A 15,432-nucleotide genomic window follows, 5' to 3' on the forward strand; every position below is an offset into this window, starting at 1 on the left:
TTGAGAACTTTCTCCCTTTTCAGTTTACTCAATGCTATATTGAATGATTTGGAGTTGTTTGTAGATCTGTTAGCAATAGTGTCTGCAAATTTGTAATGTGTTAATTGGTTTATATTGGCAATGAAAGTATTGAGTCTTATTTCTAGGGCAAAAAAAAAAGTGCAGTGAAACCATTTACTGTGATCTCTACCCATGAAAACGCTGTTAATTGTAACCTGATCCCTGGATTTAGGGTATCCCTGGAGATAGAGAGACTCAAGCTGCGGCTGATCCTCCTCAGGCAGCAAGCACTGGTGCTTCTCAATCTTCAGCAGTGGCAGCAGCGGCAGCAACCACAACTACGACTACTAGTTCTTCAGGCGGTAAGATGGTCTTGTGTTTATGGGTAGCTGTTGAGCAATCTCTCTGTACTAGATGTTTAAATAGTGTGTTTAAGTTTGTGAGGTTTTTCAAAGTGAGAGACAAAAGGGCAGTAGAACTTGCTTGGAGGAAACACATGTGGGTGGCTAGATCTGTAATGTTGGGGCCATAGTTGTTCAAATTCCCAAATACCACTGTTGGTTTTATACCCACTCTGTGATCCAGTATGTGTGATTTTAAGTTCCTGAGATCACAGCTATGGACAACTTCGTATCTTCCCCAACCTCACCTCTGGCTTCTTACTGTCTAGAATTAGAGTTGCAGCAGTACATCACTTCAAAACTTCCTCACTTGTAACCCCAGAGTATTAGGTTTAATTTCTAAAGGTGTCCATTTTTGTATTGCCTACGATAATAGGCAACCCTGCTTGTGGCCACCTGAAATTTTTAAACTTACTAGTAAGCTCTTTGGGGCTCTTCTGTTCTGTTTGTGTACAGCGCCTAGCACAATGGGGACCTGGTCCATGACTAGGGCTCCTAGACACTACTGTAATATAAATAATCAGGGTTCTCAGACTCAAAATGTGGCAAATACTATTAAGTAGGTGATCCGTGAGAACCTCCCCTCTCTTGCAACCACAACAGTGGTACATGGAAAAGCAATGTTGACAAAATAAAATCGTATAGTTCCTTTTTTTTTAAATGTAGTAAATGTCCTCTCAGTGCAACTCACTTTTCAATCTTCATCACTGTTTTCCTTTTTATTGTCCCCTTTCCACCTGTTCTGCATATGTTACTTGATCCTTGGTTGCTTTGCTTCCAGTGATGTGCCTTTCTAGCTAGTGACTCTAGTTTGTCCTCCTGTGTAGTATCCGACCCTAATAGAAGCAGCTAGACTAGCTCCACTATTTCTGGCTTCCCCATGTCTCCAGCTGTTTTCAAAGAGGCCTGTAGAAGTAGCTGGAAAAAAAGCCAGCACTACATGTCCACCCAGCTCTTAATCAGCTGCCATGAAATGCTCTGTGGACCATCTCAGTTTGAGCTCTGCTGTATGTAGATCAGTCGTTTGGATAAGCCTTTGAGGGTGCATGGGAAGAGGACCTGTTCATGAATATCAGCGTACCCCCCTCAAATATACTACCTCCCAGCAGCAGAAAGCTTTGGAGTTTTCTGCAGGGGACCCCCCATTTCAGCTACTAAGTTCAGAGGACTCAAACTTGCCTTAACATAAAGCATTTAACAAGTACCTATCATGTTTATTAAATGCAATGTGGTTGCTAAGTTACACTATGAAGTATAAAGCTTCAAACATTACTTTTCAAAGGAGTCCCTATAGTTTCTTCTGCATAGTTTTGAAAAGTTTGAGGATGTTTGTAGACCCTTACGGGAGCGCACTTGCATCATTGGGAAGGTGGCAAAAGGAGTAACACTTGGAATTTGGCACTCCCAAAATGAAATCTAGTGTGAGGAGGCAGAGAGTGTCATTGCTATTGCTTGTCCTTCATACTTCAGTGAATGCTAAAAATAAACTAAATTGTCTGCTACATTTTTGTCATTGTAATGACAAGTTTGCTTTAAGTTCTGCCTTTTTTGTGTGTACCAGAATAAAACTACATCCATGCTGCATATTATAAAGGTTTTTGCTGCTGCTTTGCATGTTTATCTTTCAGATGTGGATATTTGGGAGGGAGTTATATGGTCTTGTCTTAGCTATATGGTTCACAGACACCAATTTTTTGACCTCCCCTAAGTTAGCCGAAACATCTGTTTTTCCAGTATGTTGAATCATCCTGCTCTTTATCTAAAAAGCAAAATAAAATGCTGTCTGCTTGTTAAAATTAATTCCACTATGAATTATACAGAACGGAAAACCATCCTTGGAATCTTACATTCTCATTAAAAGATTAGATGTTAGTCTTTATTTGAGGTGATATATTCTCATTACTTTTCATGGGTGGTTGGAAAGTAACTTGTAGAAACAGTTCAATCTGTGAAGCGGGGGAGGAGGGAAGTCTCTTAAAAGTTGACTTTGTACCAGTAAATGCTGGTCCCAAAGAGGCTGAACATTTGTCTGCTTTTACTTGATCTCAGCAAGTCAGCTGCAGTGGTCTTCAGATTAGCTCTCCAATCACCATCTCATTGGGGTTGGAAACACCTCTTGTAAAGCCACAAGATCCTTTGAACTTGTATATTTTGCTTTATCCCTTTGTATTACATTTTACTTTTTAAACTGTAACAGTGTGAAATGTTAGTCCCCAACACAACCTCACCTTAGGCCTTAAGAGACCAAAGTCTGCTTTTATTTTTTTAAAGTCATGTTCTAAATTCTTGTTGGTTGACATTTTCTTAAACTGAAGTTCTCTGTGTAAAGCCACAGAACAGGAGCAGTGTGGTTATTGGTGAGGCAAACTTTGCTAATGTTTCACTGATCCACCTCCTCCCTAAGAGAGGGGCCACTTTTATGGATGAGACAGGTCCTGCTGCCAAGCCACTCCTTCGTCTGAGCCTGTCCGTAATAAGGCCATTATGAATATTGTACACTTCAAAGACTTGTTACCTTGAAAGGAATTTCACATTACCCTCCAACTCTGAAACTTCAGCAAATCCAGTTTTTTCCTTCTAATATATATTGTTGTTCTCATTTACAGAAGTTACTCTAGTAACTTGCTTGCTTTTTTCTTAAATGTATAACTCTTTATATTGCAGGACATCCACTTGAATTTTTACGAAATCAACCTCAGTTCCAGCAGATGAGACAAATTATTCAGCAGAATCCTAATCTGCTGCCAGCATTGCTACAGCAGATAGGACGGGAAAACCCCCAGCTACTGCAGGTGACTTAAGCACCATGGGATAACGTGTCTAGATCAGGCAAGGGTGCTTTAATGCATCAATACTAGCAATGTGCCCTCTTATTTTTGGGGTGTGTGAAACAATTTTATGATTGGAAAGTACTGGGATGGAGGGTTTCCTTCTGCACCTCACCCAATTTGGCTACAAACCGAAGTACTAGAAACTGTCTAAAAGTTCATAGAATCATAGAAGATTAGGGTTGGAAGAGATCTCAGGAGGTCATCTAGTCCAACCCCCTGCTCAAAGCAGGACCAACACCAACTAAATCATCCCAGCCAGGGCTTTGTCAAGCCGGGTCTTAAAAATCTCTAAGGATGGAGATTACACCACCTCCCTAGGTAACCCATTCCAGTGCTTCACCACCCTCCTAGTGAAATAGTGTTTCCTAATATCCAACCTAGACCTTCCCCACTGCAACTTGAGACCATTACCCCTTGTTCTGTCATCTGCCACCACTGAGAACAGCCGAGCTCCAGTCTCTTTAGAACCCCCTTCAGGTAGTTGAAAGCTGCTATCAAATCCCCCCTCATTCTTCTCTTCTGCAGACTAAACAATCCCAGTTCCCTCAGCCTCTCCTCGTAAGTCATGTGCCCCAGCCCCCTGATAATTTTCGTTGCCCTCCGCCAGACTGTCTCCAATTTGTCTTCATCCTTTCTGTAGTGGGGGGCCCAAAACTGGACGCAATACTCGAGATATGGCCTCACCAATGCCGAATAGAGGGGAATAATCACTTCCCTCGCTCTGCTGGCAATGCTCCTACTAATGCAGCCTAACATGCTGAGTCACTGTTCTTAAATCCTTAAGATATGCTTGCAAATTCTCCTAGTTTTCATTTTCTTTAAAAGTACCATCTCAAATTATAAGTATGGTGAGTGGGGTTGGAAGGAAGAAGTCAGAAGCTTTTTCAGAGAAGGGGAGCTATTGAGACTCAACTGAATTAGGATCAAATGTTAGAAATAGAAGGTAGGTATTCCTATAGTAATATCTGTGACAAGCTACGCTTTCTCAGTAGCTGTCTTTTTGGCCAGTGAGAATAATGGTGAAACAGCCTTAGTTCCTGCACAGAATGCATGACCGCTTATTTCCTTTATACGGGATGCAGAGTTTGTAAGGGAGTACGGAGGTAGCTGCAACTTGACTCTGGTAACCATAATGGTTTCTCTTCTCATTCAGAACCTGCCAAGTATTATTCTCAAAAGTAACCAGGTTTCCGTAACATTTCTCTAGACTACAAAGTTCATTGCAACTAGAAACTTTTGGTTGCCGGTTGGCAGGACTGAACATGCTTTATTTCAGTGTATTGCTTCCTTTTGTTCTCCCATGCACCACAGCAAATCAGCCAACATCAGGAGCATTTTATTCAGATGTTAAATGAGCCAGTTCAAGAGTCTGGTGGCCAAGGAGGAGGAGGTGGTGGTGGCAGCGGCAGTGGAGGAGTAGCAGAAGCTGGAAGTGGTCAGATGAACTACATTCAAGTAACACCTCAGGAGAAAGAAGCTATAGAGAGGGTAAGCCGCCTTTTTTGGGTTTAAAATACTTTACATACTCTTGCTATCTTTTTTTTCTCTCAAGATTAGACATTGTGCAGGTTAAAACCTGCACTAAAGCTGTATGTGAAGTTGATATCTTACTGCTGTGCATCATCTTAATTTTCCGGTGTAAGATTTGCAAGCTGTTGTAGTCTTGGCCTGCTGTAAGGCCATTGCTTCCCAACCTTAAAAGGCCATGCAGTTGCAATCACAACACTGCAGTTTGAAATGGCCATGGGTCCACTGTGCACATGCATAACTGAATGAGAAGAATAGAGCCCTATTCAGGAAGAGGATAAAACGAGTTGTTCTTTGAATGATAGCTCATATCGATTCCAGTTAGGTGTGCGCATGCCACATGCACAGTCATCGGAAAGTTCTTTTCCCCTAGCAGCACCCATCAGGTTGGCTGTGGAGTCCCCTGGAGTGGCGCCTCCATAGCACTCTATATAGAGCCTGCCAATCCGGCACCACCTCAGTTCCTTCTTACTGCCACTGATGGTCGTTGGAACTGTGGTGTCTTGCTCAGCCAGCCCTCCACGTTTCCCTAGCTCTGTTTTACTTAGTGTTTGTTTTCCTTACGTAGTTTAGTTAGTTATTAGTGTAGTATTAATAGTTCGCTGTCGGGAGTGCGGGGGGGGGGGGGTTTCTCCTTCAGCCCGCCCGTGCTCTCGCTGGGAACTCGGGGCATGCCTATGTCCCAGGGGTTCAAACCCTTCAAGTCCTGCAGCAAGCGTATGCCAATGGGCGACCCCCATGACGATTGCTTGAAGCGTCTCGGGAAAATGCATCAGGCGGATAAGTGCAGGATTTGCAAAGGGTTTCACCCAAGAACGAAGAAGGAGCTGGAGTTTAGACTGAAGCAGCTCTTCATGGAGGCAGCACTTAGACTGCAACTAGCATTGCCGCGGCAGGACCCGGCACTGAGTGCATCGGTGCATAGTGCCCTGTCAGTGGCAGAGATGGCACCGTGGAAGGACTCCTGAAGAGACCCACAGCACTCCCGCTTTCCAGTGCGGAAACCGTCAGAGACAACTTGGCATTGGTCCCATTACCTGGGTCAGAAGTGGCACCGGAAACAAGGAAGGAGTGGTTCCCTGACTTTGTGACCCAACCCCTCGGAACCGGCCAGTGGGGAGCCCCCAGTGCCGAAAACTTTGGAGCCAGCACCGTCGACTTCAGTCCTGCAAGAGGGGTCGCTGAGTCTGGTGCAATTGGACTCACCGTGTCAGGTGGTGGAGGAGGTACAACTGCCTTCCACCCCAGAGACATTTGAGGCCGCGAGAGACCTCATAGACATGACGGCACCGCAGTCCCCGGCCCTTCGCACCTAGCCCCCAATGCCACAGCGTGCGACACGGTCCTGTAGAAAACCTGCAGTGCTCTGCCCCTTGGCGCCGTCAGGGACAGGTGCCACTCGGAGTCCTGGCACTGCTCAGAGTCCTAATCCCCAAGGCAAAGGGGGGTCTCTGACCCATTCTAGACCTGCGAGGACTCAACGAATTCATGGTGAAGTTGATGTTCCATATGGTCTCCCTGAGCACAATTACCCCTTCCCTGGATCCAGGAGACTGGTATGCCGCTCTCAACATGAAAGACATGTACTTACACATAGAAATCGCCTGTGCGCAGTGCGAATGGCTAAGGTTTGTTGTCAACCACAAATGCTATCAGTTCATGGTCCTCCCATTCAGTCTGTCAACAGCCCCCTGAGTTTTCACCAACTGCATGTCAGTCGTAGCAGCCTTCCTTCTCAAGAGACAGGTGCAGGTATACCCCTACCTCGACTGGCTGCGCAGGGGGCACACCAGGGAGCAGGTGGAATCTCAGGCCTGGTTCGTCAGATCCACTTTCGAGAGACTGGACCTCCTCAACGTGAACAAGTCAACCTTGTCTCCGACCCAGAGAATAGAGTTCATCGGAGCAGTGCTGGACTCGGTGCAGACAAGAGCATTTCTGCCAGAGACACGATTCCAAGCCATGTCAAACATCGTTCAAGGCCTCAGGCGATTCCCGACTACTACGGCAAGGGGTAGCCTACATCTCGGCCACATGGCAGCCTACATTTAGGTGGTCCGGCGTGCGAGGCTGAGGCTCAGGCCCCTGCAGGTGTGGCTTGCGTCGGCCTATCGCCCGGGACACGACAAGCTGGACTTAGTAGTGACGGTACCAGAGCACATATTCGAGTCCCTCCAGTGGTGGCTCGACCCTTGGAGGGTGTGCAAAGGAGTCGCCTTCAACAGCCCCCAGCCCTCCTTGTCCCTGGTAATGGACGTGTCGGCTCTGGGTTGGGGTGCACATTTGGGAGATCTACAAACGCAGGGCCTATGGTCTCAGGACAATCTCTCTCTTCATATCAACATCAAGAAGCTCAGGGCGGTACGCCTAGCGTGCCAAACTTCTTGCGCCTGGCTGCAAGGCCAGTGCATGGCAATGAGGAAGAACCAACACCACTGCCATGTTTTACATCAACAAACAGGGTGGAACCCATTCCTCCTCCCTGTATCGAGAAGCCCTCAGGCTCTGAGAGTTCTGCATAGCCTACTCCATTCACCTGGAAGCATCCTATCTCCCAGGGACTCAGAACGACCTGGCAGACCATCTCAGCAGATCGTTCCGCAATCACGAGTGGTCCGTCCATCCGGATGTCATATACTCAATCTTCCAAAGGTGGGGGTTTCCCCAGGTCAACCTGTTTTCCACCCGCAGCAACAGGAAGTGCCCGATGTTCTGCTCCTTCCAGAATCACAGCCTGGGGTCAGTCACGGACGCGTTTCTGCTATCCTGGGGAGGCTGCCTGTCGTACGGCTTTTCCCCATTCCCTCTGGTGCACAAGAGGGGAGGTAATCCTGGTGGCCCTGGCCTAGCCTTGACAACACTGATGCATCATGCTCTTGGAACTGTCAGTGGATGCCCCAATTGCGTTGCCACTCGACCCGAACCTGATCACTCAGGACCACAGTCGCCTGCTCCACCCAGACCTCGGGTCTCTCCATCTCACAGCTTGGAAGCGTCAAGGTTAAACACCATGGAACTTCTGTGCTCGGAACCAGTAACAGAGGTCCTACTTGGCAGCAGGAAATCATCCACCAGGGCCACTTAGCTAGCTAAGTGGAAAAGGTTCACCTGCTGGTGTGCCCAGCATCACCCCCCCTCCAATCCAGGTACCTATACCACTCATCCCAAAGTACCTCCTACACCTAAAACAACAAGGCCTGGCAGCGTCGTCCATTAAGGTACACCTCGCTGCTACTTCGGCCTTCCACCCAGGAGTATCTGGACACTCCATATTTGCCAACTCCATGGTGGGACGTTCTCTCAAGGGCCTGGAATGCCTCCATCCCCAGATTAGATGGCCAGTTCCTGCATGGGACTTGGTCTTCTCCCATCTAATGGGGCCCCTGTTTGAACTGGTGACGACTTGCTTCCTCCTCTCTCTATCGTACAAGGTAGCTTTTCTGATCGCCATTACCTTAGCACAACGGGTGTCTGAGTTGAATGCCTTCACCTCTGACCCACCTTACATGGTCTTCCACTAAGCCATTCAGAAAGTCAAACCAGTTGTTCGTAGCGGTGGCATCTGCACGTACTATGAGTTAGCCAAAATCCCAGCTCCAGCACTTACGGCACACACTACAAGGGCACAGGCCTCATCGGCGGTATTCCTGGCCCAAGTCCAAATCCAAGAAATCTGCAGGGTAGCGACTTGGTCCTCGGTGCATACGTTCACCTCTCATTATGTCATCGTCCAGCATGCTAGAGATGATGCAGCATTCGGCAGGGTAGTGTTCCAATCAGCAATTCCATAACTCTGACCCCACTGCCTAGGTAAGGCTTGGGAGTCACCTAATTGGAATCGATATGAGCAAGCACTTGAAGAGAGAACGGTTACCTTCTCATAACTTGTTCTCCGAGATGTGTTGCTCATATCCATCCCAAACCCACTCACCTTCCCCTCTGTCAGAGTAGCCGTCAAGAAGGAACTGAGGAGGTGCCGGGTTGGCAGGTCATGTGTAGAGCACTATGGAGGCACCACTCCAGGAGGCTCAACAGCCGACCTGACGGGTGCTGCAAGGGGAAAAAACTTTCCAACAACTGTGTACTCAGCGCACGCGCGCGCACCTAATTGGAATGGATATGAGCAACACATCTCAAAGAACAACAGTTACGAGAAGGTGAGTAGCCATTCTTTTTTTGCGAAAGCTTCAGATACCAATGCCGGAAGTGTAATAGTGGCTTTGGTAATGTGCAGGGGGAGGTGCTCTTTTGTTCCGTAAAATTGATTCCTAAAGTATTCAGACTGGCTCTTAATTTTCATAGGAAGTAGACGAAAGTCACTGCTTAACCCAGTTATTTGACTGAGTTTTCCTGTGTAGGTTGCTAAAAATACTAGTAAACATCTAAATAAACTTACAGATCTGCAAGCCCTGGAAACCTAATGCAGTGAATGCATTAAATTCCACTTGCTGCTCAGTAAAGGTGACATATATACACATGCAGTAATTTGGATCAAAATGAAACTTTAACTGTTGTGACTAAATTTTGTAGAATAGACTGCGGTTGCATTATTTTGCTAACTAGAGGCGTAGCTGTGGAATTTTGCAGTAGTTACTAGATTGGAGCATTAAAGTGTAAAATGCACAAAAATTTTTACCTCTGCCTATCAGCACTAAGGAAATAGTTAAGTATGTCAAGGGGGTGCTTCCATGCAGTTCTTTTAAAATGCAGTTTTTTCTATAAATAGTTGTAAAGGAATAATTCCTAGGGCTGTCAAGCGATTAATTGCGCGATTAAAAAAATTAATAGATACCATTTATTTAAATTTTGGATGTTTTTTCTACATTTTCAAATATACTGATTTCAGTTACAGCACAGAATACAAAGTGTACTGTGTTCAATTTATATTTTTGACTACAAATATATGCATCTTAAAAAAACAAAAGACATAGTATTTTTCAATTCACCTACTACAAGTACTATAGTGCAGTCTCTTTATCATGAAAGTTGAACTTACAAATCATCATAGAATCATAGAATATCAGGGTTAGAAGGGACCTCAGGAGGTCATCTAGTCCAACCTCCTGCTCAAAGCAGAACCAATCCCCAACTAAATCATCCCAGCCAGGGCTTCGTCAAGCCTGACCTTAAAAACTTCTAAGGAAGGAGATTTCACCACCTCCCTAGGGAACACATTCCAGTGCTTCACCACCCTCCCAGTGAAAAAGTTTTTCCTAATAGCCAACCTAAACCTTTCCTGCTGCAACTTGAGACCGTTACTCCTAGTTCTGTCATCAGCTACCGCTGAGAACAGTCTAGATCCATCCTCTTTGGAACCCCCTTTCAGGTAGTTGAAAGCAGCTATCAAATCCCCCCTCATTCTTCTCTTCTGCAGACTAAACAATCCCAGTTCCCTCAGCCTCTTCTCATAAGTCATGTGCTCCAGCCCCCTAATCATTTTTGTTGCCCTCCGCTGGACTCTTTCCAATTTTTCCACATCCTTCTTGTAGTGTGGGGCCCAGAACTGGACACACTACTCCAGATGATGCGTCACCAATGTCGACTAGAGGGGAATGATCACGTTCCTCAATCTGCAGGCAATGTCCGCACTTACACAGCCCAAAATGCTGTTAACCTTCTTGGCAACAAGGGCACGCTGTCGACTATCCAGCTTCTCGTCCACTGTAACCACTAGGTCCTTTTCTGCAGAACTGCTGCCTATCCACTCGGTCCCTAGTCTGTAGCATGGGATTCTTCCATCCAAAGTGCAGGACTCTGTACTTGTCCTTGTTGAACCTCATCAGATTTCTTTTGGCCCAATCCTCTAATTTGTCTAGGTCCCTCTGTATCCTACCCCTACACTCCAGCGTATCTACCACTCCTCGTTTAGTGTCCTCTACAAACTTGCTGAGGGAGCAGTCCACGCCGTTCTCTAGATCGTTAATGAAGATATTGAACAAAACCGGCCCCAGGACCGACCCTTGGGGCACTCCACTTGGTACCGGCTGCCAACTAGACATGGAGCCATTGATCACTACGCATTGAGCCTGACGATCTAGCCAGCTTTCTATCCACCTTATAGTCCAATAATACATAATTATTGTACAATAATAGAATTATGTACAATAAAAATCTGCATTCAAAAATGAAAGAATGTAAAACTTGAGCCTACAAGTCCTTGTTCAGCCAAATGCTCAGACAAACAAGTTTGTTTATGTTTGCAGAAGATAATGCTGCCTGCTTCTTGTTTACAATGTCCCTTGAAAGTGAGACTAGGCGTTCGCATGGCACTGTTGTAGTCAACGTCATAAGATATTTACATGCCAGATGTGCTAAAGATTCATATGTCCCTTGATGCTTCAACCTCTATTCCAGAGGACATGCATCCATGCTGCTAACGGGTTCTACTCGATAACAGTCCAAAGCAGTGCGGACTGCCGCATGTTCACTTTTATCATCTGAGTCAGATGCCACCAGCAGAAGGTTAATTTTCTCTTTTGGTGGTTTGGGTTCTGAAGTTTCTGCATCAGTGTGGTGCTCTTTTAAGACTTCTGAAATCTGCTTCACGCCTCGTCCCTCTCAGATTTTGGAAGACACTTCAGATTCTTAAACCTTGGGTCGAGTGCTGTAGCTCTCTTTAGAAATTTCATATTGGTATCTTTGCATTCGGTCAAATTTGCAGTGAAAGTGTTCTTAAAACGACCAACGTGCTGGGTCATCGTTCGAAACTGCTATAACATGAAATATAGGGCAGAATGTGGGTAAAACAGAGCAGGAGAGACATACAATTCTCCCCCAAGAAGTTCAGACACGCATGTAATTAACACATTATTTTTTTAATGAGTGTCATCAGCATGGAAGCATGTCCTCTGGAATGGTGGCTGAAGCATGAGGGAGCATACGAATGTTTAGAATATCTGGCACGCAAATAACTTGCAATGACAGCTACAAAAGTGCCATGCGAACACCTGTTCTCACTTTCAGGTGACATTGTAATTAAGAAGTGGGCAGCATTATCTTCTGCAAATGTAAACACACTTGTTTCTCTGAGCAATTGGCTGAACAAGAAGTAGGGCTGAGTGGACTTGTAGGCTCTAAAGTTTTCCGTGGTTTTGTTTGAGTGCAGTTATGTAACAAAAAACCCTACATTTGTAAGTTACACTTTCATGACAGAGATTGCACTACAGGTATGAGGTGAGTTGAAAAATACTATTTCTTTTGTTTATCATTTTTACAGTGCAAATATAAAAATAAGATAAAGTGATCACTGTACACTTTGTGTTCTGCATTGTAATTGAAATGGATATATTTGAAAATGAGAAAAATCCAAAAATAATTAATGAATTGCAATTGGTATTCTATTGTTTAAGTCCGATTAATCGCGATTAATTTTTTTGAGTTAATCGCGTGAATTAACTGCGATTGACAGCCCTAATAATTATCCAAAAAATTGTGGAAACTCTTGTATATTTCATTGAAATTTTGAATTCTTCCAAGGGCGCTCCCTGATTCTGCAGCAACTTTTGGAATAACCATAAAAAAGGTGGGGTTGGTCAGACAGGGTTGGTAAAGGAAAATTGGTCTTCACTAAAATAGCTTATTTTCCTCATGCACCCTGCATAGAATGATTCTTCATCTAGTGTTGCCTCAACCTACTGTTTTCTCTTTTTAAATTAATTTTTATGCAGTAAAGGATTAACTCTAAAATACACTCTTTATGAGGTTTTGAAGCTAACATTTTTCCCTGTCAGATGCTTAGCACACTCGAGTGCTCAAATGCCTTCAGTGGTGTTACCACTGACATGTGCTCCATAGAAGTACACTATGATAAGTCTCTAGATTTAATTACAGGTTTCAGAGTAGCAGCCGTGTTAGTCTATATCCGCAAAAAGAAGAACAGGAGTACTTGTGGCACCTTAGAGACTAACACATTTATTTGAGCATAAGCTTTCGTGGGCTACAGTTGCAGTTGCATCCAAAGAAGTGGGCTGTAGCCCACGAAAGCTTATGCTCAAATAAATTTGTTAGTCTCTAAGGTGCCATAAATACTCCTGTTAGATTTAATTAGGGATTGATATCCTCCCCTGGTTAAGAGCACCCAGTGTCTCAGACTAAGTGCTGGTCTGGTATTAATTTAGAATATGTGCAGAAAATTTTGTGACGGAAAACACAAATTCCTTAACTTGACTGACTTTTATAGCTAGCTAAAATGAAGACATAAACAGAAGTGTAAAGTGGATAAATCCAGCACTCACTCTTATCTATCCAAACCTAATCAATTAATCAAAGGTTAATGGTCTTCACAGCAGCAATTGCATTTGACTGCTCGCTCAGTTAAAATCAAACACTCTTTTTTTGCTATAGTCAGGTTCCCCAGTGTCCTTGCATTCTAGACCCTCTTTGCTACAATCTGTACTTGTTGCTAATGGCACTGAACTATCCTACTATTCATACTTCAAATGTGCTTTGTGTTGAATGAATTTTAGCTACAGCAGTGCAGCATTCAGCTGCTATTTCCTGGGGCCTGTTTTATAACTTATTACAGCAGTGAAAGCATAGTGATGTGACTTAATGTACTCAGTCAGACGGACATAACCACTTTTTAAATGAGAACTTAATTCAATTCAATTCAGAATTCCTAGTAAATAAGGAATGGGAAGAGAAGCCTAACTGGTCACAACGTTTATTTGAACAAATGACTTAAATGGTGAAATCCTAATATAGAAAACATTCAAGGAGTTTTAATCTACTTAAATGTAGTGGTTTCTAAATGCATCTCTCTTCTTTAGTTAAAGGCATTAGGATTTCCTGAAGGACTTGTGATACAAGCATATTTTGCTTGTGAGAAGAATGAAAACTTGGCTGCCAACTTTCTTCTACAACAGAACTTTGATGAAGATTGAAAGGGAGAGACTTTTTTATCTCACGCTTCACACCAGTGCATTACACTAACTTTGTTCACTGGATTGTTTGGGGGTATTTGGGCTCATATCCACAATACTTGGTGTATGGTATGGGGGGAGGGAGAAGAAAACATAGGAAACAAAGCAAGGATAAATGAAGCATGTCTGCTTTAAATTGGCAGATGCAGCAAATCACACAGTGTAAAATACTGTACAACCAAAAATCAGCTTCTGCAGGTATTTAGTTCCTTCTATAAACTGTAGGTTAACTTTTTTCTAGGTTTTCACTTTTACTGTACTAGTTCCAGAAACTTAGTGTAATGCCCTGCTTCATGTTTCTTTTTACTTGACATTGGTATTGGAAAATAGCTTTTGCTACCTAGAATCTACAATCTGTATTTCATGGCAACACTGGATAATGGCTTTGTGAAATCTAAAAGAATTGAGCAACTGTAAACATACATGCCAAAATATAGGGGGTTATTTTGCTGCTTCAGATGTATTAAATTTAGTGCAAGAAACCCATGATTTCATGTTAAATGCTGGATTTAAGAAAAAATGCCTTCAAATGAAAACTCATTACTGTTATGTTAAAATTTGTTGATCATTGAATTAGACTCCCTTCTAACATGATCTGAGAAGCTGTACACATACACGCAAACTTATTTTCCTGTTTACGTCTTTTCTTTTCAGGCGAAAAATGAGATATCTACTTACTGTTTACTTCAATGTTACGTTGCAGTAAAGGTTTTAAAAACAACCGTTGCATGTTTGGTTTTGATGTATCCCTTTTTGTGAATTGAGCACTTTTTGGTCAGCAAAAAAAAAAAAAAAAAAATGTAAACTTCACTTCTCTCCATCATAGTGATATATTATTTATTAACAAGTCAGATTCCACTGTACTTCCTGTTTCATTGACGTTGTTTCACCAGTACAGCTGGAAGTATTTCAAAACCAGGTATCTAATGTTTGTAACACCTTTGCTTTATTTTTTTCATCTTCTGTGAGAACGTAGGACCACTCTAAGGCTATTGGCGTTGTATTGCTCTTGAAAGGATTGTAATGTTTCAGGAACTTCTCTTCAGGAAGGACATTATGTCTATAAATTGCTGTGTGGGGGAATTCAGAACCTGAGAATTAGGCGAACAATCAAGTTATTGCATCCCAAAACATTATGCACACCTACTTTTCCTTCTATTAAAAGTAAGCTCGAATTGTAGAGTTCTGACTCTTATTTCTTGGTGCCCCGTTGTCAGTTATTTTGAGTGCTGAGCGACTAATTCAGTGAGCTTTCCTCTTACGTACATTTTGGCTTGGCAGAGACAACTGTAACTCTGCTGCAGTGCTGAGGAGGAAAATTAATTTTACTTTCTCCAAAAATCTCTTGTACAACACTTCCTGAACATGGGCTGAAGAGAAGTCATCACTTTTTGGCCATAAAGCAATTACATGTTAACTCTCTAAACTATGTGTTTAACCTTTGATCTCTTCATCTTTATTCATCTCTGTCTTTAATGGTACAATTCTGACCAGATGAGGGATGTTATGCATGGAATATGTAGTCAGTATGCTGACTGATCGTATTGTTCACCGTCTACAATGAGTCCTGTACCTTGGAAAAGGGGATGAGGTGGGGGAGAGTAAAACAAACACACAGCTTCCACGCTGGGATTTCATCTTTGCATGGACTAGCTACACTGTACTAAAACTTTCAGTGCCTAGAATAATGAGCTTCAGGCTGCCCTGTGGTTTAACTAAACAGAGCTCTCTGCTCTGCTGTAGCCTTCAGTT

At 43.6% G+C, this 15,432-nt stretch overlaps 1 protein-coding gene across 2 annotated transcripts in view; it reads left to right on the forward strand.

Moving 5' to 3' along the window:
• Nucleotides 1-14,860, forward strand: part of RAD23B (RAD23 homolog B, nucleotide excision repair protein) — a 62,618-nt gene extending 47,758 nt beyond the window's left edge. The window contains exons 7-10 of one of the 2 annotated variants that reach the window (XM_034773650.1): nt 233-362; nt 3,066-3,193; nt 4,526-4,720; nt 13,528-14,860. In XM_034773650.1, the coding sequence (XP_034629541.1) occupies nt 233-362; nt 3,066-3,193; nt 4,526-4,720; nt 13,528-13,641 (567 nt within the window). In that variant the 3' untranslated portion in view covers nt 13,642-14,860. The remainder of the gene's footprint in view (nt 1-232; nt 363-3,065; nt 3,194-4,525; nt 4,721-13,527) is intronic. The other variant, XM_034773651.1, reaches the window with a different exon arrangement.
• Nucleotides 14,861-15,432: the final 572 nt, after the last annotated feature.

The sequence above is a fragment of the Trachemys scripta genome, chromosome 6 (assembly GCF_013100865.1).
Source record: "Trachemys scripta elegans isolate TJP31775 chromosome 6, CAS_Tse_1.0, whole genome shotgun sequence".
Classification (NCBI taxonomy): domain Eukaryota; kingdom Metazoa; phylum Chordata; order Testudines; family Emydidae; genus Trachemys; species Trachemys scripta.